At 37.8% G+C, this 27,705-nt stretch overlaps 1 protein-coding gene across 1 annotated transcript in view; it reads left to right on the top strand.

Annotated features, from left to right (window-relative positions):
- Positions 1-18,727: 18,727 nt before the first annotated feature.
- LOC145683805 (GATOR1 complex protein NPRL2-like) overlaps positions 18,728-27,705 on the top strand; it is a 63,369-nt gene continuing 54,391 nt past the window's right edge. Inside the window, exon 1 of the mRNA XM_081755396.1 lies at positions 18,728-19,079. Within this exon, the coding sequence (XP_081611522.1) occupies positions 18,972-19,079 (108 nt within the window). The 5' untranslated portion in view covers positions 18,728-18,971. The remainder of the gene's footprint in view (positions 19,080-27,705) is intronic.

Below are 27,705 nucleotides of genomic sequence, written 5' to 3' on the forward strand. Positions count from 1 at the left end.
CGTAGTCGGGTCAAGACATCACTTAGGAACTAGTGTTCTATCCAAAAATGCATCTTTCAGAATTATTCAGTACTTGCGCTACAATTTCTAGAGATACAGTTCGGGAATATTTCAAATTTTCTAAATACTCTTTAACTGTCTCTATGAGAATAGTTGTGCAAGTACCGGAGGATTCTGAAACACTGATATTTGGATAGGGCACAATGATATCTTGACCCGACTACGATGAGACACACCGTGGTGGAGCTGAGGATATTTAAAGTTCATTTTTCCACATTTTCGGCAGCTTGTAACTCCGCACATTTGGCCACAGATTGGTCTATTAGTTTTCTCTTATTTTGGTGTCAGGAATCACCCCCCGAACGTTGTCGCTATTGTTTTGAAACGCCCTGCATATGAAAACAAGAATATTCCAATGTCTTTGCCAATATAACGAAAACAGGAATTCAAAACAGATAATCAATCATATAACCGTGACAAAAAGTTTTTACTTCTCATTTTCATTTGTTATAGAGAGCAGTTACAGTAGGTCCACATTTTCCGCATTTACAATTTGAAATGTTGCTGATGCTTTTTGTGCCAGTTCTTCCGTGAATTCTGAAGGGGGGAGACCCATCTCCCTTTCTAGTTTCAACGCCTTCAACTTCTTATGGTAAATTTCAACGCGCAACAATTCGAGTTTCAACTTCACTTTCTCGGATGCACTTCCTTCGACCTGTCTGGCATACTTTCTCTTCTTTAAAGGAATATTATTAGAAGTTGTTGGCACTGGATCACTCAGTTCAATTTCGGGCATCACAACTTCAGAAATGTGGAAATCTTCGTTTTCAATAGCAGGAATTTGTTCTGGCAGCCGCACTTCTGCATATGACTCTGGAAGGGACAGCCCATCTATAACCTCATTGTCCTTTGCTAGTATAGTAAAAATAAATTCATCCACTGGATCCAGCTTAGTAGCTGCTCCGCCCTGATGTCCGGTCTTCCTGGCGTTGTCTCGTTTTGCCTAGGAAAAAGAAATGTATACAGTAAAAAGTTTTACCTGAGTAATAAAGAAAAGTGCAGAAAATAAAAACAATATACTTTATTAAACCACTACTTTATTAAAAAATATATAATATTCGACTTTTGGGTAAACTGACATCTTTTGTTTTCAGTCGAAATTAAAATATGGCACGGTTATGTGTGTATATATATGTGGTTTCAATCTAAACGGGTCAATGCAACTTTTTTTTTTGCCAAATAATCGTATTTTTGTCAATTTTAAATGCATATTTTTCTGTGCAAGAAGAGCTGTGTCAGCATGGACTAGTTTGAAATGATTTTCCGAATAATGGTTGAAATACATTGAAACGATACACTCAAAAAACTTAAAATGCGTTTTACGAAAAAACGTAATTTTGAAACTGGCCCTTTTACATCTGTCACAAATATATTATTATTTTAATAAAATAATTAATTTTAATATAAGACAAGAAACAGCACTGCTTTGTTTTTTTCTGTTTCTATTACATGAAATTACCGACCATCACATCTGAATATACGAGATTATATACCATGGTGAAAAAAAAAATCAAGATTTTTTTTTATTTAAATCGATTTTTTGATTTAAACCAGCCGTTTCTTCTTTCATAATACGTATCGCAAAATTATAAATAAAACTGGGAAGTTGAATTAAGTGTAAATCGGCCCTCGTTTAATTTGAGAACTTTTAAATTGAGGATGAATTTACATCACATTATACTTGTTTGCATTAATTTTTACATAATTCATTAATTTAACTTGCATCTAAGGTTGTCAGAATGTGGCATTTTAAAGCAAGGCAGGTGGACAAGATCTTTCGAACAATACTATACAACACTGGCGTCTCTGGCATGTAAAATTTGGGGGGACATCGAAGAAAGTTTATTTGTTATTCTGTCGTTAGTAAATAAATTAAATTAGAATTAAATATTAAATATTTTTTACTTCAAAATATTGGGGGGGACGCGACCCCCTCGTCCCCCCCGCCAGAGACGCCTATGCCGTACAACACAAGATAAGAACAACCGCAATAACTTTCTCGTTCTCATTAATTAAATAAAATAATACATTTTAAAAATAATAAATCTTAATAATAATAAATGTTAATAATAATAAAATAATAAATGATATTACTAAAATATTTCTAAAGAATGAGCAAGACTGCCGTACTTTCTGAGAAAATAGTATGAAAAATCCACTCCAAGAGTAAATCCACTTTTGCAAATTTTTCAAGCAGAAACAGCTTACGCCATATTATAGAGTTGTTAGTGAAGTATTTGTTCATGAAATATGAACAAAACCGGCTCAGCAATTTTCGAAAAACAATCTTTAAAACAAATCATCTCGACATACACAAGAGTAAAAAATATTTTGCAGAGTTTTTCTTTACAGACCGTTCATAATACATTATAGCTTTGCTAATAAAATATTTATGGAGGTATGCACATAAACGAGGATAGTGGAAGAGTATGCTTACACATACAATACTTTTAGTGTCACTCAAAATTCGTTTCAATATGCTATATTCTGACAGTAATTACTTATATTCACACTCTCATTCCTTCACAAAAAGTATTTCACATCGTACCTTACCTATAAATTTTCTATTTCGTAGAACCTCCTGCTCGAGTAAACACAATGTCGAGTACTCATTCTATGCAATTACTTATGGACTACAAGGGTTATGTTTAGCAGAAGGGGTCGAGAAGCACGTAAATAACAGAATTTAATGGATGATGCAAGTACTTAGACCTAACATAACGTAACCAAATGTAACCTAACCTAACATAAACTAACCTGAACTAACGTAAACTAACCTAATATTAGTGGAAATAAGCGAAATTCTATCGTTTTCTTGGAAATTATGCTGAACCCTTACACTAATATAGTCTAACATCAAATAACCTAAACACGCCGGGATAATTTTGGAACTGGGGGGGCCAAAATCAGGTAAAATCACCATGTTTACAGGAGAAATGAGTTGATGTTACGTAAGTATAATTACTAAGCACTAACATAACATAACATAACCTAAACTAATCTAACCTAACCTAAAACCAAGTCGAATTTTAAGTAAAGAATTCTAGTCCATCAAATCCAAATATCCTACCCTATTCTAAACTAAACTAACCCAAACTAACCTAATCTACCTACACCATCAAAAGATACAGAACATACAGCAAGAAATCACGAAATTTAAGTTAAATATTCCGGCTACCCAGTTCCAAAAATATTCCCTCATCTAACCTAACCTAACCTAATGTGAACAGAAATTGTAACATCTTTTAGACAATGGCATATGTCGGACAGATAGAGGCCAGCAATTATTACCAAAAATTTGTTACTTCCTGATAAGTTTTCAGTACTTTCTTAAAACTAAGGTTACTTTTGGTTAGGTTATATTAGGATACTTCAGATCAGGTTAGGTTAGGTTCAGAATTGAAATACCGCACCCGATACAGGATCCGCCATAGGTAGGTTATGTTAGGTTCATAATTGAAATATCGCACGCGATACAGGATCCCGCCTTAGGTTAGGTTCGGTTATGTTAGGTTCAGAATTCAAATGTCGCACCCGATACCTCAAAACGGTCACACTTTAATTTGTGTATTCGTACACCCTTACGTATTATTCCGCGAAGAGCAAATAGTCTATCACATATTTCCCACCCCCCAATTGCACACACTGATTTTCGATATCACTACGACCACACATTGCTCACACTTCAATTACCTTTTCGTAACATGGAATGATTTCTCTTGTACCATTCTGTTTTTTTAACCTAATTTTTGCCTCCATCTGTCCGACATAACCCGAAACAATTGCTGGACCCTTTCTGCTAAACATAAGCCGACTACAAATGAAACTACTTACTAATGCTCGGCTTTTCCATAAGCCGTATAAATTGTCACGAGCAAAGGTCCAATCTCTGTTCTCTCCAGCAAGTTCTACAGATTTGGCTTTCTCCAAGACCTCTGTCCATGCTTTTTCTTTCAGACTTTTGCTCAATTTGTTGTCTTTATAGGAACCAAATAATATATGACGTTTCTCTTTCACCACCTGAAGAACTGCTATTTTCTTCTCCTCAACTTCTTTTCTTCCCATTTCTGAAATAATTTACTAAAACTCCTAATTACTAATCCTTTTAAATACAGCGCCTAAAGTCGTACTTGAACATTCAACTGTCACTTTGCAAAGACTTTGCAACTTTGCGGTTGCAGAACATCAAATTGCAAAGTTCTTCAAAAATAATGGTGGAACTCAAAAACTTTTCACTTTGCAAACCTTGCAAAGTGAAAAGTGAAAAGTGAAAAGTTGCAATGTCCAATGGTGGAATAGGCCCCTGGTTGTGGCAATTTAGTTACATCGTGAACTTGCGTAAGGACATGGAACCTCCACAGAACATCTTAAGGGCGTGTATACTGTACGAGTTCAAACTGGAATCAAACGCGGCTGCAGCGGAGCAGAAGATATACCAGGCCTTTGGTGAGGGTGTCGTGACTGCGCGGACAGTGCAGCAGTAGTTTAACAAGTTTAAGGACGGTTACGAAACACTCGTAGACACACCACGTGCCGGAAGACAAACACACGTACAAAATGAAGATCTTCAGGCAGAAATTGAGGCAAACAGTGGCCAGACATGCGAGGAACTGGGACTACAATTCAGTGTGAGTGGAGAACCATTCCTCCATCAACTTGGGAAGCACTTACAAGTTAGGTTGATGGGTCCCACATGATTTGACTTCAGGCCAGAAGGCAACGCGAGCATACACCTGTGTTTCTTTGCTGTCTCGGCTGAGGAAGGAGTCATTTCTGGACAGGGTGTTGACATGTGATGAGAAGTGGATCTAGCACAGAGCTCCATAGCGCCGTCGTCGTTGGTTAGCATCTCATGAACCGATTCCATAACAGCCGAAACCAGCACTGCAGCAGAAGTTCCTCCTGTGTGTTTGGGGGCTGCTCGCGGCATCGTGTATCGGGAACTACTACCAGATGGTCAGAGCATCAATTTAACTTTGTACTGTAATTAGTTTAGTCGTTTCAAAAAATATCCAAAACTCTGGAGCCAACACTTCTCAATCGCAAAGGAATCCTCCTGTTACTGAACAATACTAAGCCCCATGTGGCTAGGATGGCCTGGGACACTATTCTACGCCTTGGGTGGGAAACTCTATTGCATCCGCCACACTCCCCGGATATTGCACCGTCCGATTATCTCCTGTTCCATTCCTTGGAGAATCAGCTTCGAGGACGACAGTTCAAATCCCTAGCAGAGGTACAAAATACACTTGATATCTTCTCTCCACGAGTCACCAAGTTCTGCCGCGATAAAATGCATGGCCTTCCAGAACGTTGGCAGGAGGTCGTCGATGCTGATGGGGACTATATTTGATCTTCTAGGTACGTATTAGGTGACATATCGATGTTCGACGGTGGTGGGTGAAAAAGCGACAGATCTTTCTTGGTTACCTTTATAGTAACGTACCGTGTTTTTAATCTTTCTGATCTGTTTCTTGTTAGCATATATATTAAAAATTGCCGTTTGACAAGAAAGAAATCAGATTTTTCGACATAATTCCATTTGGCTTTAGATGTATTAGATACTAATCAACGTGTTTTTGTTTATCATGGACTGTAAGGAACAATTAACCTGAATACTAACCTACAGTGGCGTATTTAAGGGTGGGCTTCCGGGCTTAAGCCCCCCCAAATCTTACTTACTACAGTAAAGTATATGAAATATAATTCCAGAATTTTCTCATTTTTAGGCAAAGCCCCCCCGAAAGTTAGCAAAGCCTTCCCCCCCGAAACAAAGTCGTAAATACGCCACTGCTAACCTATGTTATATTTCAGTAGAGAAATAAAGAAAAAATGCACTGACAAATTAGGAGTTTTGTTCGAATTGCCTCTTTAGTTGCGTATTTCAACACGCAGCATACACTCATGTCCAAAATGGTTGTCGCATATCTACAACTGTCTTCTTGTAAGAATATAATTTGATCATGATTTTGCAGGGTACTTTTAATACTGATACTATATGTATAATCAGGAAATGTATATTTGTGATACATTTCATAGGAAAAGAATTATAAATATGAAAATTAGAGTGAGTAAAACAAAATGTTGCTAAATGGACAAGAAAGTTTTATTTTCGTTTTATTATTCTTATTTACTGGTCTTTTGACATGAAATTTGCCACATTTATGTCTTTGCCGATTATACACATACTAACATTATAAGAAATACCAGGCGAATTCGTTATCAAATTATATTCCTACAACAACATATTTATAGACAGGCGACAATAATTTTGGACATGAGTGTACATCAGTCACTGGGACTCGTGTTGAGAATGGCGGCTCCCAAGATAATCTTTTTCATCTCATCTACAGATGCAACCGGTATGTCGTTTATCAGATCTTTCATGAGATCCCAGCTGTTGAAGTCACATGGCGGCAAATCCGGACTTTAAGCCGACCATGTCATCGGGGCACCTCGACCGATCCATCTAAGTGGATAATTGTTGTCCAGCTACTGTTGCACGCCTTGCTAAAAATGGGCTGGCCATTCATTGTGGAAAGCCATGTCTCTTTTTCGTGGCTAGCGGCATATCCTCTAGGAGAATGACCATTTCCTATTTTGGCCAAAGTTTATCGCATGAATACGGTACCCATAGGCTTGAATATTAATATGAACCTATGGATTCCGTACATGAAGTTCCCCCATAGGCCTGGCAGTGATTTGTTGCAAGTAAATCTAAATGGAATTTTGATTTGTAGCACGTATTTCATTAAAATTGAAAGCTCATGAATACTAATGTTGCATGTGTTATTGGTATTGAAATTATGGTTTCGTTTAGGGGAGATATCTTCGCATGCTACTTCAAAATGATTCCAAACAAACAGCGAACCGTAAGAATAAAATTAATTCAATTCATTATCATTTATTCTATCCCACTGTATTTTCCCGCAAATCATACTATAGTAAACATGTGTGAGCCAAATTATACATATGTTGATCCCTATAAAAAAATCCATTTACAAAACAGTCTAAAATGTCTGCAGCTGATAAAGAATAGTCTAAAATAACATGGTCATCTAAAATAACATAACATTAATTTTATCGAAATCTTTATGTTTATTTCACCCACGTAGATTTCTTAGTTTCCTTATCCGTTTGTTAAATTGTCCAAACAAGCGGAAAAGAATAGCGCTATGTCTACATATATAAATTATGTTGTTTGTCTCCATTGTATAACTTCCGTGTCATATAAAACTGTATATACAATAGATTAGAAGGAACTGTAAGAACTTCCTGAATAGTTATGTTATGCTAAAGAACGTATTTCTCTCCTAGTTCCTAGTTTCAGTCCTGAAACAGGACTTCTTAGTTTCATTCATTACAGGGACGTACGCAGGAATTTATTTCGGGAAGGGTCTAAAGTGTTTCGGGGGTCGAAATACAATTTGAGGGTAAATTATATGAAAATTTCTAAAATTGCCCCTAAAAGTAGACTACATTTACAAAAAAGTTGGGATTTCGGGGACCCACCCCCTGCGTACGCCCCTGATTCATTAGGTCTTTAGTACAGTCATCCGCAACTAGTAGACCAACACTTTAACCTTTTAGAGATAAGAATGCAAGTCCACAACGCAAACTCTAAACTCAATCTATCCTATGAGAAGAAACTCTCAACTACCATCTATCCTCATTCTACCTAAGTCCCATTGGATAAGTAGTAAATCCAGGGGACTTCGGGCCTAGTCTCATTTACCGATATACAAGGATAAACCGTTTCTATGTTTATAAGATGGAAGTCATCTACTTCATCAACAGCAGGTAAGTGAGAGAGAATTATGTTTCTGGTATACGCAAATTCACTACGCTCTATTAAACACTCTACATTTCCTAAATGTTTAATGAAAAACTATTATACTCAAATATATAATACACTTCTGTGTGAAGCAATTCATTTATACAACAATTCATTTCTACAAGATTTTCAAGATTACCAATACGAGATTGATAAAGTACACATGTTTTTATGAAACTAGACTTTGTAGTATTTAAGCTCTACTTTCATCAGGGGCGTCGTTAAGGGGGGGTAAAGGGGGGGAGCCTCCCCCCCCAAAGTTACCAATCGCTTGACAAGTTGGCAAATTAAAATACATAGTTGGCAATTTGAAGAATGCCGTTTTGTTCAATTGACTTATTCGGTTTAACATTTTCTTAGGTAGCCAGTTGCTGTAAAACATTATCAGTTCTTTTATAGACTTGGCATAAATTTTGTGTAGTTACCTACCTTGAAATAAATTGATTTATTCGTTTAAAGCTTCTTTACTTGTTGCAAGTGATTACACTTCACTTTTCTTCATTTGATATTCGTAAACATTTTGAAGAATCTTTAATGAAAATCGGAAATTGTACCACTGACAAAAGCAGAATGGAGTTGGCATGCAAAGACAGACAGAAAAGGCGTTTCGGTGGCAAGTAGAGAATTTACGCAAAAGCATTTGATACAAGAGCGTATACAAGGCAACAGGTAGTGACTGAAAGAATTGATATTAATAAAACAAGAACAAGGCAGTGACTGGTTAGTATTAAGCCTACTGTTCGTCCCGTATAAAACGGGACAGTCCCGATTTTGGGCCCGAGAATACCGCGTCCCAATAAATTTAGTCAGGACAGGCAAATGTCCCATATTTTAATTCCATCCCATTTCTCCTATCAATATAAGCTTATTCGAAAAGTAATGAAGTGGCTGGGATAATGTGAATGAACGATAAAGTGTAGCATGTAACAGTTTTGATCAAGTTATCACAATACCCTGTCCGACTTGATAGCGAGCGAAATTTGCAACAATGCTTTATCCATTGTACCTGGTGGAAACTCGGATACTCTCCAACATAAGAAAAAAAAAAGTAAGATGGCTTTGAGTGTTTCTACATGTACAAGCACAGGAAAGATGAGTGACTTTTTCTTCATAGAGACATTAAATAAAGTAACAAGAATTATAATATTTTTGAGATGTTATGGGCACAGAATTGTGCTTGGTCCAGGGCTTAGAAATATGTAAATCTGGTCCTGATAATTATACACGACACAAGGAGAAAAATCAACTTTTCATCAGATTAAACTGACAAACGTAATTTTGGCAAATACTACCATGTAAATAAATATTGCTAAACACGCGAAGAATATTGAATGTAGATTGTATTACTGATTTGAACCGTTTGCATATTGTTTTTCTGTAAAGCATTTATATAAGACATTATCTTAAGTTTTTAAGGCATTTTTTTATTGTAGTTGGATTGTAAACATCTTCAGTCCGTCAAGTTAATTGCAGGGAACGACGAGAGAAAAGTAGCTGCAGCTTAGGAAACTTCCGCCTATTATATTGTTGAAAAAAATAAATGTTGGCTAGGCTAAAGGAGATGGTGATGATGAGAAATGAATGAAATGGTGGAATGAAGAAAGTGGGAGGAAACGGGAGAACCCCGAGACGCACACGGTGTTTTTCCACTACAAAGCTCACTGGAAGTGAGCTGGGATCGAACCAAGGATCCCATGCACCAGAAATGAACGCTATACCACTGAGCCACCGCGGCCTATTATACTGTTATTCATAACCAGAGGTACAGTTTATTGGATTTTGTTGGAAAGTTTTTGGGGGGAAAGGGGATCTAAGATCCCGTATTCCCATGAAGAAAACATGGCAGGTTTATTAGTATAAACCTTTTACTATGTATAGTATGTGAATTTGACAAATTTAAGAGTTTTTTTCTAATAGTAAAGTGTCAAAGGGAAGTAGATTTTTATACCAGAGTGAATATACTTTGTATTGTGTAACCGTGTATGCTTTGTGTGTGAATAAACCTTTCGCTTTGAAACAAAAGGTGATCATATTAATATAGAGGACAAGGATAGCGTATTTCAGTTCTGTTTTGCAGTAAGACTTTCTATTTACAGGGCTTTTCGAGTAGGGAGAACTGAACAAAAGTGTGTTTTGGGAATGATATCATCAGTGCCTTGCATAACGGGGGTGATAGCTCCGGGCTCCGAAGAAAGGGGGGCGCAAAATTGGGGAGAAAAATGAAAAAAGAGAATGAAAGAAAAAAAGAGACAGGAAAAATTATTTGGAATACAACTAGTATGTACTTAAATCCTCTTTCTGCTTTAGGAAACGGTCCTATAATGTTACTCATGTTAGGAAAATATATGTGCACATATATAAAATGGAAGGAAAAAAGTAATAAAAGGTGTTCAAAATCAAGGAAAAGCAGGGTTTATTTTTGAAAATTTTCTTACGCTTCGCGCCAACCATGGTGGCGCTTCGCGGATGATCTGTCCCCTAACTCATATGTACGAGGACGCCGTCATACTCTCGCCCCGGCTGCTGATTTTCCATGCCACGGCACAGGGGAACACAGTAGGTTTCTGGAAATGTTGTTCGATGGACGAAAGCTACAATTCATGAGTCAAGTCGTTCTGTCTCTTCCGCTATGAACCTAAGTGCATGATTCCAAAAGTCACATTTTGGGGGGCCAAACAATACGTCTGCTGGGTGAAAGCATAGACCGGTGTGTGTTTCACTTCATTTTCATACAAATGTGTTGCCTTTCCTACTTCATTTTTAATCACGTAGTTGGTTCTTTCGGAAAGTAAAACAAAAATTGCAATTCTTCCTTTCTTTATAGTATTTATAAGTCAAAGCATTACGTAATCATTGTATGTTACTTACGTAGCTCATGGGGGAGCAAGCGGGGCACGTGCCCCGGGCTTGTGGTTGGAGGGGCGCCTAAAAGGGAGGTTATATATTAGTATTTTTCTTGCTGGTATTTAATAATTTTCATCAGAGTGCGAAATTATGAAATCGAAGTGGGAGGAGACTGGAGGACAGAAGAGAAAAAAACTCTCCGCATTTCTGGTGAGGACTGACTGGCGCAGACTATCAAAACTAGCCATAAGTTGTCAAATTAACAGTTGTACATCGTGGGAGATGATAGTGATTCTGAGTTGAGGTGTGAAACTTTACTCGAAACCGGGGGCTGTTCGTCCGTCACTCAGATGGGGCACGGAATGGGGCGAATATGAAAATAAGGTTGCTGTGAAGTTTTCCGCAGAGTTGGTAAAAGTGAGACTAAGATTTTCGAAACACTTGATATATATATATATATATATATATATATATATATATATATATATATATATATATATATATATATATATATATATATATATATATATATATATATAATCAAGACTTGGCATTTTTAAAATCAAGACTTGGCAATTTCAAGTTTCATCCCCCCCAATCTTGTAATGCTCGCTACGCCGCTGACTTTCATCCCTATAACATTCCCATTAAAGCTGTCGTCATTGTTGCGTCTGGGAGAAACTTCCTCACAAATAACAGTATAGTAAAATTGCTAAAGATTGATCCTCTGATACATAAAGAGAAGACAACATACCATGACTTCGGGATACTTTGATCAAATTTCATTTGTAAAAGTCAATATCTCCGTACCTTTCTGCATTAGAACGAAATAAAAAATCAGTCTTGCTGTATCTACATATTCTGTAATTGTAAAGTCGAATTGTTTTGTACTTGCCGAGAAAAGAAAGGAAATGTGTGTGATCAAAGTTGTACTTGGTGTGGAGATACTTTCATCATTCTTCATTTTGTCATGCAATATCAAAGAAAACCCATCGTAAAAGCTAGACAAAGGAAAGGAAATATCCGTTAGTATATCGTAGGTTCATATGTAAGAGTTGGAGATAGTAAATGTCATTGCAAATATGTAGGAATTGTATGTAGTAAGAACGTAGCTGCAATATGGCACATTGGATGGTTCGAGAGCTAGAAGCATATAACGATACTAAATAGTGAAACTTGATGAGATGATCATATAGCTTGTAGTTCCATTTACTGATTTCGCTCCTCACTCAAAGTATATAACACAAAACATGGCAAACAAAAGAAGAAAACTAAGAAAAGTGAAAAAAAAAACAAACTAAACTTCAATCACTTGTACATCCATAGGAAAAACATATGTTCCCATTGAAGTTTACATCAGGAAAAGGGTTCGAAAGGATCTCAACTATATCGTCTGGTTGGATACGCACGAGACGAGTCGAGACAGGATTTTCCTGACAAAATTCGAGTCGAGACACGACTCTTCCAATACAGAAATATACATTTTTCGAGTCGAGACATCACTTTTACAGCATTTTTTCGAGACGAGACAGACTCAAATCTTGTCTCGTGCGCATCCCTAATGACGCAGACATAATCAACAACAAGCTTGAATTGTCTTTTATTTACGCCAATCCTTTTGAGACCTACGACGATTATTTTTGGGTTCAGTATCTGTTGTTTGACCCAAATATTTGTGTTTTTTTTCCCTCACTGAGGAACAAACTTTGTTACAATACAGGGTTTGTCCGGGAAGTAATAGGACTGATTTTATTCCGCCACTTCGGAGCGTGCGCGCACCGACTGGATCCGGTAGAGGGCGTTCCTAACTAACGAACGAGCGGCTGGTCAGTTGTCTCCGAGCACACGGAGAGTCAGGACAGGCTTTTTCGCGCGACGTGTTTCCGTGAGTGCTGCAAGCCGAAAATGCAGCGTTCGTTAGAGCAGAGGTACGCGATTAAATTCTGTGTTAAACTCGGTAAATCTGCGACAGAAGCGTTTGATATGATCAAGCAGGCTTACCCAGATGATGCTTTAGCAAGAAGTGGTGTGTTTCGGTGGCACAAGGCCTTTTCGGAGGGCCGGGAAGAGGTCGCCGATGAAGACCGTGCTGGAAGACCTCCGACTTCGACAAACACCGACAATGTGACTCGTGTGCGCGAAGTTTTGAACTCAGACCGTAGACTAAGTATTCGTTTAATTGCCCAGATGTTAAATTTACCAAAGACTGTGATTCATGAAATTGTGACGGAGCATTTGAACATGCGCAAGGTGTGCGCGAAGATTGTCCCAAAGTGCTCACTGACGACGAGAAATTGGGGCGAGTGGAATTGTGCCAAGAAAATTTAAACATGTGTGAAAGTGACCCCCAATTTTTGAATAACGTAATCACAGGTGACGAATCATGGATCTTTGAGTATGATCCCCAGACAAAGAGGCAATCTTCCGAGTGGCACACGCCGGCGTCTCTTCGCTCAAAAAAGGGAAGAATGACCAAATCCAAAGTGAAAACGATGCTCATTGTCTTTTTTGACATCAAAGGCATCGTCCACTATGAATTTGTTCCTCCTGGACAAACCGTCAACGCCAAGTTTTACGTGGAAGTGCTCAAGAGACTCAAACGAAGGGTCAATCGGGTCCGACCAGACATCGGAGCGGACTGGAAGCTGCACCACGACAACGCCCCGGCTCACACCGCCTTTCTTGTGAACAGCTACCTGACCAAGGCCGGCATCCCAACGCTTTCGCAGCCGCCCTACAGCCCAGATGTGCCCCCCGGACTTCTTTTTGTTTCCTCGCCTGAAACGCCCGATGAAAGGCAAGTATTTTGAGACGACAGAGGGGATCCAAGCAGCTTGCACCGCAGCTCTCAAGGCTATTCCGGAGAATGCCTTTCGTGATGCCTTCAATGCTTGGAAATCGCGCTGGTAGCGCTGCATCGACGCAGAAGGAGCCTATTTTGAAAGTTTTTAAAGAATTGTAACGATTGGCTCAATATTTTTTTCTAAATCGACTCACTCCTATTACTTTCCGGACAAACCCTGTATACTGACCAATTTCATAAACCTTTGATGTTGGCTGCTGGGAGACAAGTGTTGAGTATGCGGCATCTCCGGACAAGGTATGCTCTTTTATCCCAGGCAAATCAGTGGGGCCGTTGCTCTCTGTGTCTCCTTTTGGTGCAGTTACAGCTATTGATATGCTACATCCAAGTGCAACATCCATTCTTTTCTTCTTTCTGGGTAGTTTGCTTGACGTACCGGTACCGAATTGATGCTCTTTGAGAAGAGTGGTTAAAGCATCTTCGACACTATGGATGAGATCTTCCGCAGCACGTTCTCTGAGCAATCTGTTAAACACTTGTTCACGATCAGTGGGATATATCCCACATGTTCGGAATCCATTGATTAAATTTACCTTAACTGCTGATGTCATGTTGCAATTGTGATCGTGAGTATGTGTGGCACGTACTACTACTCTTTGATCAATGTTGCCCCTATGGTGTGTTCAAAGTTACCCCTCCAATTTTAATCTTTTCTATAACATATATGAGCACATACATTTTGCATTTGTGTTTTTTTCTATACTCCCAGAGCCACCAAACACAAGTTATACTCAGTTTAATTGGTATATATTTTACACATATCTCTGCAGGTGGGAAACGCTTACAAATTTATACGTATTTTCACTGGAGATAAAGCAGTTTCTCGTAGGGACACGTGCAAACTGTTCGACAGCTGTGCAGTCAGTACATGATATGATTCTCAGGGCTTTAACATTCGCAGAAATAACTACGATATATTATGCGTTGGTGCCGCTAGGTGTCTTTCTATTCACTTTGGAAGTTTTGATCAAAGTATCCCCAGGATTTAAAGTATCCCCATGTCACGGTACTAAAAGAATATGACTTGCATAGCAAAGAAAAAAAAATGTATTCAAATTACATAAAATTCCTCAACTACATTGCTTCTCATGAAACTATCATGTATATACTACAGTGGTGCCCAACCCCCCTCATGTCCATGACGCACCCCCCTCAATTGTTTATCCGTTGGAGTTCTTCCGTGAAAAAAAAAAACTTTTCGATTAATTTTTACACCACCTCAAACATATTTATATAGATTTTTAACCCCTCCAAATATTTCAATGACGCAGTTTGCGTCAACGCCCCCCTTTGTGGGCACCCCTGACTACTACCACTAATCTCATTATTCCGAGTTGTGTCAAAATTGATAACGAACAGCTACGTTAAAAATATACTTTTTATTCTGGAAATAACCATATTCAACAACCTTCTTCAGACTCTATTGATTTATACATATGCAACTAAAACAACCGATCAAAATGTTGGAGCAACAGTGTATATTTTAAATAGGAATGTCATGAAATATAGATTTGTGATAACATCTATATTTGAAGGCTAAGATTTGCAATAAGATTAACTTTGTTGTTCACTTAAAACCACACAATATCAATAGCTATTTTATCCTATATAACATTGTCGTTTATTAAACAATAGAGGCGCGGCCAAAGAATCATGTAGACTTTATCACCAAAATTGTTGTGATATTGAAATGAAATTTTTCAGTCTAATGTCCCACTATTATTCCTGTTAGGCTAAAGGAGAGGGACGATTAAAACAAGTGAATGATGATGGAAGAATTGGTGGATTAGAAATGTGGGGGAGGAGTATCCCGAGAAATCCCCGGACACGAAGTTGCCCACCACAAAATTGATTGGCCGAGGATAGAAGCAGAGACCCCGTGCACCAGAGGCAAGCGCTCTACCACTGAGCCCCCTGTTCTGATATTGAAATTGTTTTAAAATTTACAGAATGAACTGTACCAAAATGACCCGGCCATGAGGCGAATAGCTTGTTAACATGAAGTGCACTATAAAAAATGTAATGAATAAGAGGTAATGGTGGCAGACAAAATAAATTGTTCAAAATGAGTTAAAGATTGTATCAAACTAAAAAAAAATGTCTAAAAGTAAGATTTTTAGAAAGTTGATTTTTTTTTTTAAAAAAAAGCTAAGTTTGAAGCTTGTGTACTCATCTATGTCATCCGCTATCTTGATTTCTATCAATAGCTTGAATATGCACGTATTCTCTCAGTGTGCTAACTTCTCTTTCAAAAGACTTATTTTCTTTAAATCACATGCACAAGAGCGTCATTTCAGATTTTGCTGGGGGGGGGACAAGACTCCTTGATAGTAAAATTTCGCGTTTCTCACTGATTTACTACGATTCTATTGATAAAATCTATATATATATATATATATATATCAAACTCAGGGGGGGGCAAATGCTCCTCCATGCCCCCCTAAATGCCCCCCCTGTACATGCAGACATTAAAGATAATTCGATTGTGTACTTGCAGCTAATAAACAGATGGACAAATCTACCTTATCCAGATCTCTAATCACCAGGGCCCGGATTTTGTTGACCTAAAATTTTCTAAAAAGTGACCTATAAAATGACCCTAAAATTCCTGTAAAATGACCCTAAAATTCCTGTAAAATGACCCTAAAATTCACAAAAGTTGACCTTAAAACTTGCCGTTTTTTAAACGTTTATTTCATTAAAATACTGACATTTTTTGAATACCTATTGGATTTTAATTACCATTTCTTACTAATTTTCAAAAGTTTTGTTTCAGTTAGTTGCAGTCCATTGATCATTTGTGTCTTTGGTTTAAAAAAGCAATAATATTAAAACTAAACTTTAAATAATTTAGTAAATAGCTAAGCATTTCATATTTGAATTACAGATATATAGGTCTATATCCAGTTAAGCAACATATAAACATTTTATAAGCTGTGATACAACAAACTAACTCAGGAACTTTGTAATCGTCAGAAAATTTAGTTCATACCTTATTCAGCATTGCAGTAGATAACTGTAAATATTGTTACGATTTTATTGAACGGAGCAGCATCTGTTACAAAAACAACATGGTCATGTTGGACACCTTCAGGCCAAAGTAGGGATATCGATTTATCGAAAAGTTTACATATTGTAAAATGGTTGACAAATTCCAACATTTCACCAGTTAGCAAAAATATTTTGTTAGGTTCGTCGGCTTTCATTGCCCCAACAATAATATTGACTATATAGCGTTCCTTCACATCACTAGTCTATCTATAGAAACAAAAATTATTTGAGTCCAAAGTTCCTCTCTTATTTTTCTTATTGTGTCCTCGTTACACTTTGGCATGTATTTTTACCTAAGATTCGTTTCGTCTGGAATGGAACAACCTGTATGACGTTCCAGAAAATCCCGCAATTTCACATTGTTGAGTTTCCAAAGAGGAATATTTGAAGACACAAAAACTTCACACAACTCTTTTGAAAACTGAGGATTTGCCTTTACTATTCGAAGCACTCTCCACAAGTAACAACTGCGAACACTTGGTTTTATGTTTGTTTTCAACTGCGCATAAATGTTTTTCGCTTCTGATATCTTTTGTACAGTGTCTCTTTTCTCTGCTGCCACTTTTACTTCACATGCCTTGCAAAACAATATTGTACCGTCAATACTAAAATCATCCTCATCAAATTCAGAAACAATCTGTCTTAAATGAGAAGCCGTAGATGGTTTAGACCTCGGCATTCTACATACTGAAAACATCAATTCACTCTCGAGTTGAAACTAGGAAGCACACTTAAAGAATAAAAGTTTGCAAGTGTAGATTGTATACACCAGAATAATAGATAAAAACCCTGTTTAAAACCTTTGAACGTCTTCTAATCCATTTTTAGTTATTCACGTAGTCATATCCTTTGTGGTAAACAACCTGCAACCATCTGCTTTGGCCACTTACGAACCCCCAGCCCTCGTCAACCAGCTACAGCTTAGTGTTCATTAACTTGTTAGGAATGCAGTTTTTTCTACCCCAATAATCAGGAAGCAGAAAAAAAGATCATTTAAATTCTTGTTTTTAAATCCGTAAACAGTTTTCATTTTAAGATTTCCTTATGTGGAAGAAAAAGAATAAAAAGACCATAAATGACCTAAAAGTTACCTTAAAATATTAAAAATTGACCTGAAACTTCAAAACGGCAAAAAGTGACCAAAAGTTGGCCCTAAAAAATATTTTTTTTAGAACCAAGAGTTGATGGATAATGTTTTTATTTGAACTTGCCTTGTCCTATGCGTAACAGAAAAAAGTTGACTTGTCAACAAGATCCGGGCCCTACTAATCACAGTAACAAATACATCATAAACGAGAAGTACAAACAAAAATCTTCATCATTGAAACGCATAACATTACTTAAGCAGGTAAATCATAATTTTCAGTATCTGGAAAATAGAAAGAAAAACGAAAATTCATTAAATATTGGATGAGACCAAAAATAGTATGATTTTACGGAATTTTGTTTCGAACTGCAGTCAATTCCGCTAAATTATTTCAAATGAGAAAAACGAGAAGATCCATGAACACTCAATCATATATTTCAATGTCAAATCTATAATGATAAACAAAATGAATTGTTTCAAAATATATGCAGAAATCTCGGATTTGATTCTCACTCTATTAATCAACTTTTGGCAAGATATAATTGGCCAATAATCAAATATATTTTACAGTTTTTACAGGATGGAGGTATCGACTTTTAATTCAGGCATATCAAAACAATCATCAACATAAAGAAAAAGTAACAAGTATTGAGGAACTCCAAAAGTGAATACTTAAGATAATACTCAGTAAGCAATATTATGAAAATCGCACTGCGTTCTTCGAATGGCTTTCAGGAGGAAGGGGATAAAGTAATGATTCGCTTATACCTATAGTATGAAGACAATCTTCAGATCATAGAGGGTCATTCCGTATTAATCTTTCGAAAATTATGCATACAGAAACACAACACAAAAAGTATCATAAGTCATTGTACTACTACGCCAATTATCACAAACTAAATTGCCAATTTTGCGTTACGTTAACGCAAACCGTTACAAAATATCTACAACAAGTTATGCTTTTAGATTCTCAACTTGCTATAGTTCGACGGATGGAAGAAAGGAAAGAAGGAAGACCGACTTTACACACCCACAAGATGTCACCTCTGTCAAGTGCACTCAATCGAAACAGTTGTTGGCCCGGTACTACGATTAGGAGACAATAGAGAAAATGTAAAATACATCTTATTATCCGCTGGAATATGATCTGTTGGGTAATTCACTTACAAGATATGAAAAATGCGCATAATATATACTATTAAGGTACAATCTAAATATACAGGAAACTAATCATGGAGGAGGATTCTAAATTTTTCGAAGGATGTGGGCGAGAAGGACCCATCAGATGTATATTTTTATGTGAATTTCATCCGACAGCTGGCCCACAGATCACTTGCCAGGTACTGTTTTTCCTTGAATAACACTACTTGAAGAGGCAAGGTTCTAGAACACAGGTCCTCTTTCCCATTTAGCTGTAATAAAGACCGAAAACATCGTGCCCTCCGGGGCTCTAACCCGCCTTCCCTCGCTGACGTTCGATCGGCAATACTATTTGAATTAAATATTAAACTTTGGTACAGAAAGGAACCATCCTAGGTACTAACCTATATGGGGGAGACCTGTGTTCTAGAACCTTCCCGCTTGAAGATGCTTCCACGGTCAATGTTCCGTTAAGGGGGTCTAGTGTCTTTGACACCACTTCTTTCTATTGATTTTCGATTACATAATATAACGTTATATTAGGTTAGGTTAGCTTAAGGGGGTCCAGTGTAGTTTTGGACCCCCTTAACGGAACATGGACCGCTTCCACATCTAATATAGGGAACTAGCTATGTGCAGGTGAAGTTTAGGCACACGAAATGTTGAAAAATAATTCGGCATATGTCGGAGAGATGGGGGGCCAGCATTTATTACCAAAAATTGTTACTTCCTGGTAAATTTTCAGTCAGGCTAGGTTAGGTTATTCAATTACCTTTTCGGGCATTTATTCCGAAGTTGGGCGTCCGCTTTCGCCACGTTTTTTCGCTGTTATCTTCTTTGCACTCTTTCTGCAATTTGTTATTAGGTTCATTAATCCGTGCTCTTCACAAACTTAAAAGATTTTGCTCGTTATCAACGTATTGCTTCACAAATGTTAAAACTGTTAGTTAATTGCCTTTGTACATTCGCCATGTTGATAACATAAATGCTCGTTTCTTTCCCACAATGCAACTGTTCGGTTACCTTGCACCAAGTAGTTCCCTCCGCTCGCCGTATAGTCCCATGTTTATAGCCGCTTATATATAACAACAGATTTTTCGAGACACTCATATATCACAAAGCACACAAACGATCAAATTATCCATATCTTTCCTGTAAATTAAAAAAAAAAAAATTGCTGGAAACTGACGTCCAATTTTGGAACTTAACCCCCTTTTCGTAACACGGAATGATTTCTCCTGTACACTTTTTTCCACATAATTTTGGCCCCCATGTGTGCGACATAACCCTATAGTTCTTTCACTAATTTTATTATCGTCTTCAAAACATTTCTGCTGGCGACTCGAGAATACCCGACTTAAGATAAATTAAATTTAACAAAGTAGTTGTTAAATTCTTTTACAATTTTCGTATAAATACAGCGTCCAGACATATGTAATAAAACTATAGAATGTGAAACAACTACTCTGGCAAATGCTATTTAACCGAGTGAGGAAAGTGGGATTATGTTTAACAGAAGGGGCCCAGAAACCCGTAAAAAACGCAAAATTTACAGGAGAAATGAATGATGCAAGTACTTGGACCTAATATAACGTGACCGAATCCAGAAATGAGCGAGATTCTATCATTTTCTTTCGGAAGATTATGCTGGAACCCTAGACGACTAGTGTTAAACTGTGGGGGGACTAGGTTTTTAACTTTTTTTTTTTGCGATGTTCTATTCACATTTTGTTAGGTTTAACATTTAATTCAGACAATATTGCCGATCGAGCGTTAGCGAGTCAATGCGGGTTAGAGCCCCGCAGGGCACGTTGTTTTCTGTCTTCAAGAAGTGTTGGCCCTCCATTATTAAACACTAACATAATGTAGGTCGCTAAACATAAACTAAACTAACCTGACCTAATGTGAACAATCTACCGAAATTGTTACACTTTTTAGGAACAATTTATTTATTTATTTATTTATTTGCTAAAGTTCCAGATACAGCAAGGCAGCCATTTTACACTGAAACTATATAACATAATTGCTGGACTCCTTCTGCTAAACATAAGCGGAAATGTGCAGGGCTGATAGGGCCGCGCAGGTGCATCCGAAAGAAGCATGCGCGACAGCTAAGCTGGGTTTACGCATAAGTAAGGGTACCGGTAGTGAAAACGTTGGTCTTTCACAGTATCACAAGTTTTCTGTAGAACGTGTAATGGTCTCGCACTGCTTACGCTACGCTTGTAAACATGAAATACAGCGGTACACTGTACAGAAGTAACTATTCGTCGCTCGAAGATAGTGTATTATACAGTCATCTTTAATGTGTACTCGCTTACTTTTACCATCGTATGGCACTTGTAAGCGTAGAATACAGCTATATTACTTAGTATTTAGCCTAATACTGCCACCTACAGAAATTTATCCTTATAAACACGTCTTTCAATGTGAGTATTGAATTTAACCTGTAAATTTTGTAAAATATGGTGTGACTGGACTTGACCTGCACCGTCAAGTGTTTGGCGCTCATATAGCACTGAAATAAACTTTGCAGTGCCCGCTTCAGTTGATTTTCTTACGCAGATATGAGAAATTACACTCGATTATTTTTATAAAATCGATCCAAACTTCTCTAAGCTAAGTTCTCTCTAAACTAAGCCGACTATACCCTAGTGTAACCTTTTAAAACTACAGTATAACCTCGTTAACACGAACTCGCTTAAGCCGAACACTCGGTTAGGACGAACAAAATTTCGGTCCCGGCATCGCTGTACGTTATCTTATAGGAAGTTTTATCGGTTAACACGAATTTCGGTTAGCACGAATTACGAACTAATTTTTAGTCCCTTGAGTCAGTAAAGGTTTTGATTTAACACGAACTTTCAATCCTTTTTTTTTTCAGATCATTTTTCTTATTTCAGATTTCACTCCAGATCAGTTTTTGTCATACGGTATTTATACAGACGAAAATTGCCTTGTAAATAAGAGAAAAACCAGAAACAGGTATCTTTCCTGTCTTATGAGGTGTTGATTCTGTCCTCCGTCAAGCGCTGAACATGCAGGTGCTTGGCAGACAAGCTGACGACAACTCGAGACAAAAAATCTTCTCTCCCCTGTAACTCCAAACTGGTGACAGCAATCATAAATACCTTTCCGTTACTAGCGGTACTCACCCTGCTAGCGGAGTTATCAATTTTATAACTTGACCTGGATTTTCTGCGTGGAAACTTTTTTTTTTTTTTTTTTTTTTTTTTAATCTTCGAAGATAGGATAATAAACTTACTGTAGTGTTTTCACTTTTCAGAGGATGATACCGAGACCGAAACTAGTCTCGATCTCGATGTTAACTCGAATTTGAGACCGAGGAGTGCTTTTCGAAATCGAGACGAGACCGAAACTCTCAGTCTCATCTCGATACAATTCTATGGATGGTATCAAGACGGAGAATAGTCTTGGTCTCGTCTCGATACCATCTCTAGTGTTTTCTATGACATACATAATATACTGTAGTGGTATGTATAGTCTGTATACTGTAGTGCGTATGTATGGAGAAAATGTATTCGAATAATAAAATTTGTGTCCCCGGTTAACACGAATTCTTTTAACACGAACTCCTGATTTTTCAGTCCCTTGGAATTCGTGTTAACGAGGGTTTACTGTATAAAGGTAACCAAGAAAGTTTTGTCGCTTTTTCACCCACCACCGTCGAATATCGATGTGTCACTTAACACGTACCTGGAACATCAAAAGTGGTGTAATAGTTTACAAAAGCAACTTCTCGTCTCCCGTGCACGTGGATACTTCTTACTGTTGTACTATGTTGTGGATTATGTTGTGATGGAGTGTGAATACAGAGTGATCTCGGTTTATTCTGTGTTCTGTTACCAGTTGTACATGATATACAATCATTTCTGTAGGTAGTACAACAGTAAGAAGTATCCACGTGCATGGGACATGCGATATGTGTTTTCAATTCCCCCACACGTAGTCATACATTAAGTACAAGGGCACATTATTATTCTTCCCATACGGTATAAACACAGATATTCCTACACAAACACCGTAAGTGCAAGGGCAAATTTCAAGAATGCAATAAAAAAAGAAGTACCAGGCGGAAACGCTCACATTAAGTACTAGGGCAAATTTCAGGAATGCAACGAAAAAGAGAATAAGGACCAGGAAGCATTCATTTTTACATACCTCAAATCGTTGGAGGGTATATGCGAGCAACTTCCAACAGAAAGTTGTGAAACCGCGTTCCGAGGAGACTTTTTTTTTTTTTTTTTTTTAAGAGAAAGGAGGCCAGATGGCCAATGAAATTGTATTTTTTGTTTGAAGTTATCGGGGGCAAATAACAATCGAAAAGGAAGAGGAAGCAAGAAACGCTGAGGATGTATATTAATAGTGCTTGTCCAGCATTTTCCTACTGGAAAAGACTCGAAAACTCTTACTTGTTGGTTAAGACTGTTGGCCAGCGAACGTAAACGTGGCGTGTGCGAGCACGCCTCCATTTCCCGCCATCTTCCTTATTCTATTCATATCTTAAGTTTTATTACTCGAGTTTCCTCAAATTTTAGCTTCCTATCACGGCTATCACTGTTCATGGAAATATATTAATTAAAGAACTACGAAATTCTCGTAAATGATCCAAAATTCAACAATGCAGAACAGACAGTTACCATACAAAATTCTAGCGGTACTCGTCAAATAAACAGACAGTTCAAAACACAAGGAGAGGCGAATCCAGATACACTTTGTTTTATTCTCGAATCACTCATTAACTAAATCAAAGTCGCTTTGTTACCTACTTTTTAACATCCTAGACAGTCAATGAATAATTCCTAAAAGTTCGGCTCATCGTCTATAACCAAAAGGAGTCCACATCAACATCGACGACCTTATGCCAACGTTCTGGAAGGCCATGAATTCCATCGCGGTAGAAATTAATGGACCGTGAAGCGAAGAAAGTATCAAGTGCATTTTGTACCTCTACTAGGGATTTGAACTGGCGTCCTCTACGGTGATCGTCCAAGAAATGGAACAGGTGATAATCCAACAGTGAAATGTCCGGGGAGTATGGCGGATGCAATAGTGTTTCCCATCCAAGGTGTAGAATGGTGTCCCGGGTCATTCTAGCCACCTGGGGCTTAGCATTGTCCAGTAATAGGAGAATTCCTTTGCGATTCAGAAGTGCTGGCTCCAGAGTTTTGAATATTTCTTGAAACGACTAAACTAATTACAGTACAAAGTTGAATTAATGCTCTGACCAGCTGGTAGTAGTTCCCGATGCACGATGCCGCGAGCAACCCACCAAACACACAGAAGGAACTTCTTCTGGTGCTGTGCTGGTTTCGGATGTTTTGGAACCGGTTCATGGGATGCTAACCGATAATGATGGCGCCCTGGAGCTTCGTACAGAACCCACTTTTCATCACATGTCAGCACTCTGTCCAGAAATGACTCCTTCCTCAGAGAAGGCAGCAAAGAAACACAGGTGTCTGTTCGCGTTGCCTTCTGGCCCGGAGTTGAATCATGTGGGACCCATCGACCCAACTTGTAGTACTTCCCAAGTTGATGGAGGTGCTGCCGAATGGTTTCTCGATTCATTGAATTGTAGTCCCAGTTCCTCACGTGTTTGGCCACTGTTCGCCTCAGTTGCTGTCTGAAAATATTCATTTTGTACATATTTTTTTTCTTGTGGCACGTGTTGCGTAAACTACCGCTGCACTCTCCGCGTAGTCACGACACCCTCACCAAAGGCGTGGCATATCTTCTGCTCCGCTGCAGCGGCGTTTGATCTAAGTTTGAACTCTTACAGCATACACTCGCTTATGACTCGCTGTGGACGTCTTATGTTCACTCTGTCCTTACGCAAGTTCACAATGTGACTGAACTGCCACAATCAGGTAGTATGTTGGATATACCCACACCAACAAGTGACCTTCGATTTATCTCCATTCGCATTCCACTCACGGTGTGGGGCGAGGTGACTCAGTGGTAGACCGTTCACCTCCGGTGCTTGGGGTCGTTGCTTCGATCCCAGCTCGCGCCGTGTGGAGTTTGTGGTGGACAAACAACGTGCTCGTGGGCTTTGGGGTCCTCCCGTTTCCTTCCACTTTCTTCATTCCACCATTTCATTCATTTCTCATCATCATCGTCTCCTTTAGCCTAATCGGCAAAAACGCGGGACGTAAAACTTAAAGATTTCATTTCAAGTTACGGTGTGAGGGGCAGTTGAACACAGACCTCCACAAAAAGCAACAGAACTTTCTTTGTTACCTTTATGCATGAATGCGGAGCTGGAACGTGTATTATAAAGTTTACCTCGAAAATATATCTTGATATGGAAATCTGGACATAATTTCATTTGGTACACGAATACTTTCAAAACTGCGTACGAAAAAAAATGCTATTTTCCATTATCCCTTTTTCTATATAGATTAAGAATACGAGACATGCACCAATGGATTCCACTCAGCAAATTGAGTAAAAATGTTTCAAAAAAATTGAAAAAGAAATAAATAAAAGTTTAACCTCGAAAAAAGTTGGAAGTTCGCTCTTGTCGTCTGTATTTTTGTTTCGTTAGCGTATGCCGGTACCCTCACTTGAACAGATAGTGTTGTGGAATGCTACTAGAAATAATTGATCAAGGATTACCATTTTTTCCACTGTCTCCTAATGCCTCTTGTAATCTTATTTTTTCGTCCTACCCTATTTTAGGTAGGTCTACGTAAATTTTTAAAATTTGCAATCGAGAAATATGTTTCTTCCTTTCATAATGCCAATGTTTACGAGGCATAATGAAATGTGTTACTTGGTTTTTCAATACTGACGAAGATACTTTTACTTTATTATTGTTTAGATCCCTGTAACACGCATAATAAAGTAGGAGTAATTTTCTCTGTACAATATAGTACTTCATATCAAAGGCATGATAAAATCCAGGCATTGTGCAATAAAGTATAACTGTAAAAGTATTGGAATGCTGTGCCAAACATAAGGCTTGTACTTTAATGCGATATATATATGTATATTTTTTTTACTCCTCGCATATGCACATAGTCGCAGTTATTGACGCGTCTGTTCCCTACGAATGCATGCCCACGCTGTCTCGCGGTCTTCCCTGCTGTAATCCTGTTGCTCGGTTAGATAGCATTTGTACGGTTTAGTATAGTCACCAGAGGCAAATTGGTTTGTTTTTCGTTCTTGTTTTTGTTTTATAACATATAATTATTACTGTTTATTTTTAATGTTATGTATTTGCTATTCACATATATGTATTATTTTCTGCTTTTTTGTTTAGGTTTTTGTATCTATTTTTCAGCAATTTTTTGTTTTTGTATTTTGATATATTCGTTTTTAAATTTTATTTACGACAGTCCGTATTTTTTAGCAGTCGTGTTCATCGCGACGAGGACAAATAACCTCGTTGTTGACGTCTGCATTAAAATTCAATCATTTTTTACGAAGGAAAGTCTAAAAGTGAAGGGACTTTTGCAATTTCTCGCACTAGGGTTTCGTAATACTACTAGTATGTAACGCTGAATTAGTGTCGTCTGCAGCACTTCTATGCAATGTGTCACTCTTATTCCCGCGTTAGTCGTTGGAGTGTAGCAGACGGTTAAGGTTGGTTTAAAGGGACAAGTTTTGCCAATAGATGGCACTACAGTCTTCGTATCTCTCCTATATATTTCTTACCTTTCACGAAAATTCACGATTTCTCTTACAAATTTCAACCTAGAGACTTCAAATTTTTAGAAAAGGAACTTCATAATCTATCGAAGGCAATAATCTGTGCCGATTTTTTATTTAGAATTTTGTTCATTGTTGAAATTGCTTGATTGTTGAAATGGTTATCTAAATCTTTAACAATGAAACTGTTTCAACAATAAAGAAAATTCTAAATAAAAAATCGGCACGGATTGTTCCCTTTGGTAGGTTATGAAGTTCCTTCCCTAAAAATTAAAAAGGTGTTAAACGGCAATCTAAATGTTGAGAAAATGTGTGCAAGGTAGGTCCCGAAAAATATTGTCAGCGCAGCATAAGGCACAAAGGTTGGACATCTCTTGTAAACATTTATCGTCGCGAGGAGATGGATTTTTACAGCAAATCGTAAATGAAACTTGGTTGGGTACATCATCATGAACCGGAAAGTAAGGCTGCGAACATGGTTTGGAAACACCCATCAGAAGTTAAGAAATTTAAACGTCAATCATCAGCTAGTCATTGGTGCGCTGAAAATTGGTTACAGATCCAACCAAAAAACTTTTTTCCCGACGGAATCAAAAAGCTTGTGAAACGTTGGGAAGAGTGCGTTGAAGTGCAGGAAGATTATGTAGAAAAATAATGTATGTTTCAGTTTTCTACCATTAGAATAAATGCACCTTTTCTCAAAAATCCCTTTACTTTTTGATTTTTCCACGTACATAGCATATGTCCACACGTATTTACACCCGGATCAGGTCCTCCTAAAGTGTACCTTCACTCAGTAATGCAGTTTCTCTGCTAAGATCATTCACTTTCTAAGGTACTGAGAATTAATCTCCTGATAATGGAGCTGCATATTGGATCAAGGCAAGTATGCGTACTTAAAATAGGACAGCACATTATTATTTCCTTGGTGCGTTCCCATAAAGCTTTATAATGTGCTTGCAAACTTAGATTTCATAAACAAAGCCAATATGCGTTTGCGCTTTAGGTATCTTTAAAACGTACTGCTGAGAGAAACACACTAGGTAGTCACTTTTAGAATGATTTCGTTCTATTTCGGGTTTAGGGCAGGGCGAAGCTAGTGTATACGTGCGTAGGGAGTAGGCACGAAGTGACAGTAGGTATGCGCGTAAA

The sequence above is a fragment of the Thermobia domestica genome, chromosome 4 (genome assembly GCF_964235325.1).
Source record: "Thermobia domestica chromosome 4, izTheDome1.hap1.1, whole genome shotgun sequence".
In the NCBI taxonomy this organism is placed as follows: domain Eukaryota; kingdom Metazoa; phylum Arthropoda; class Insecta; order Zygentoma; family Lepismatidae; genus Thermobia; species Thermobia domestica.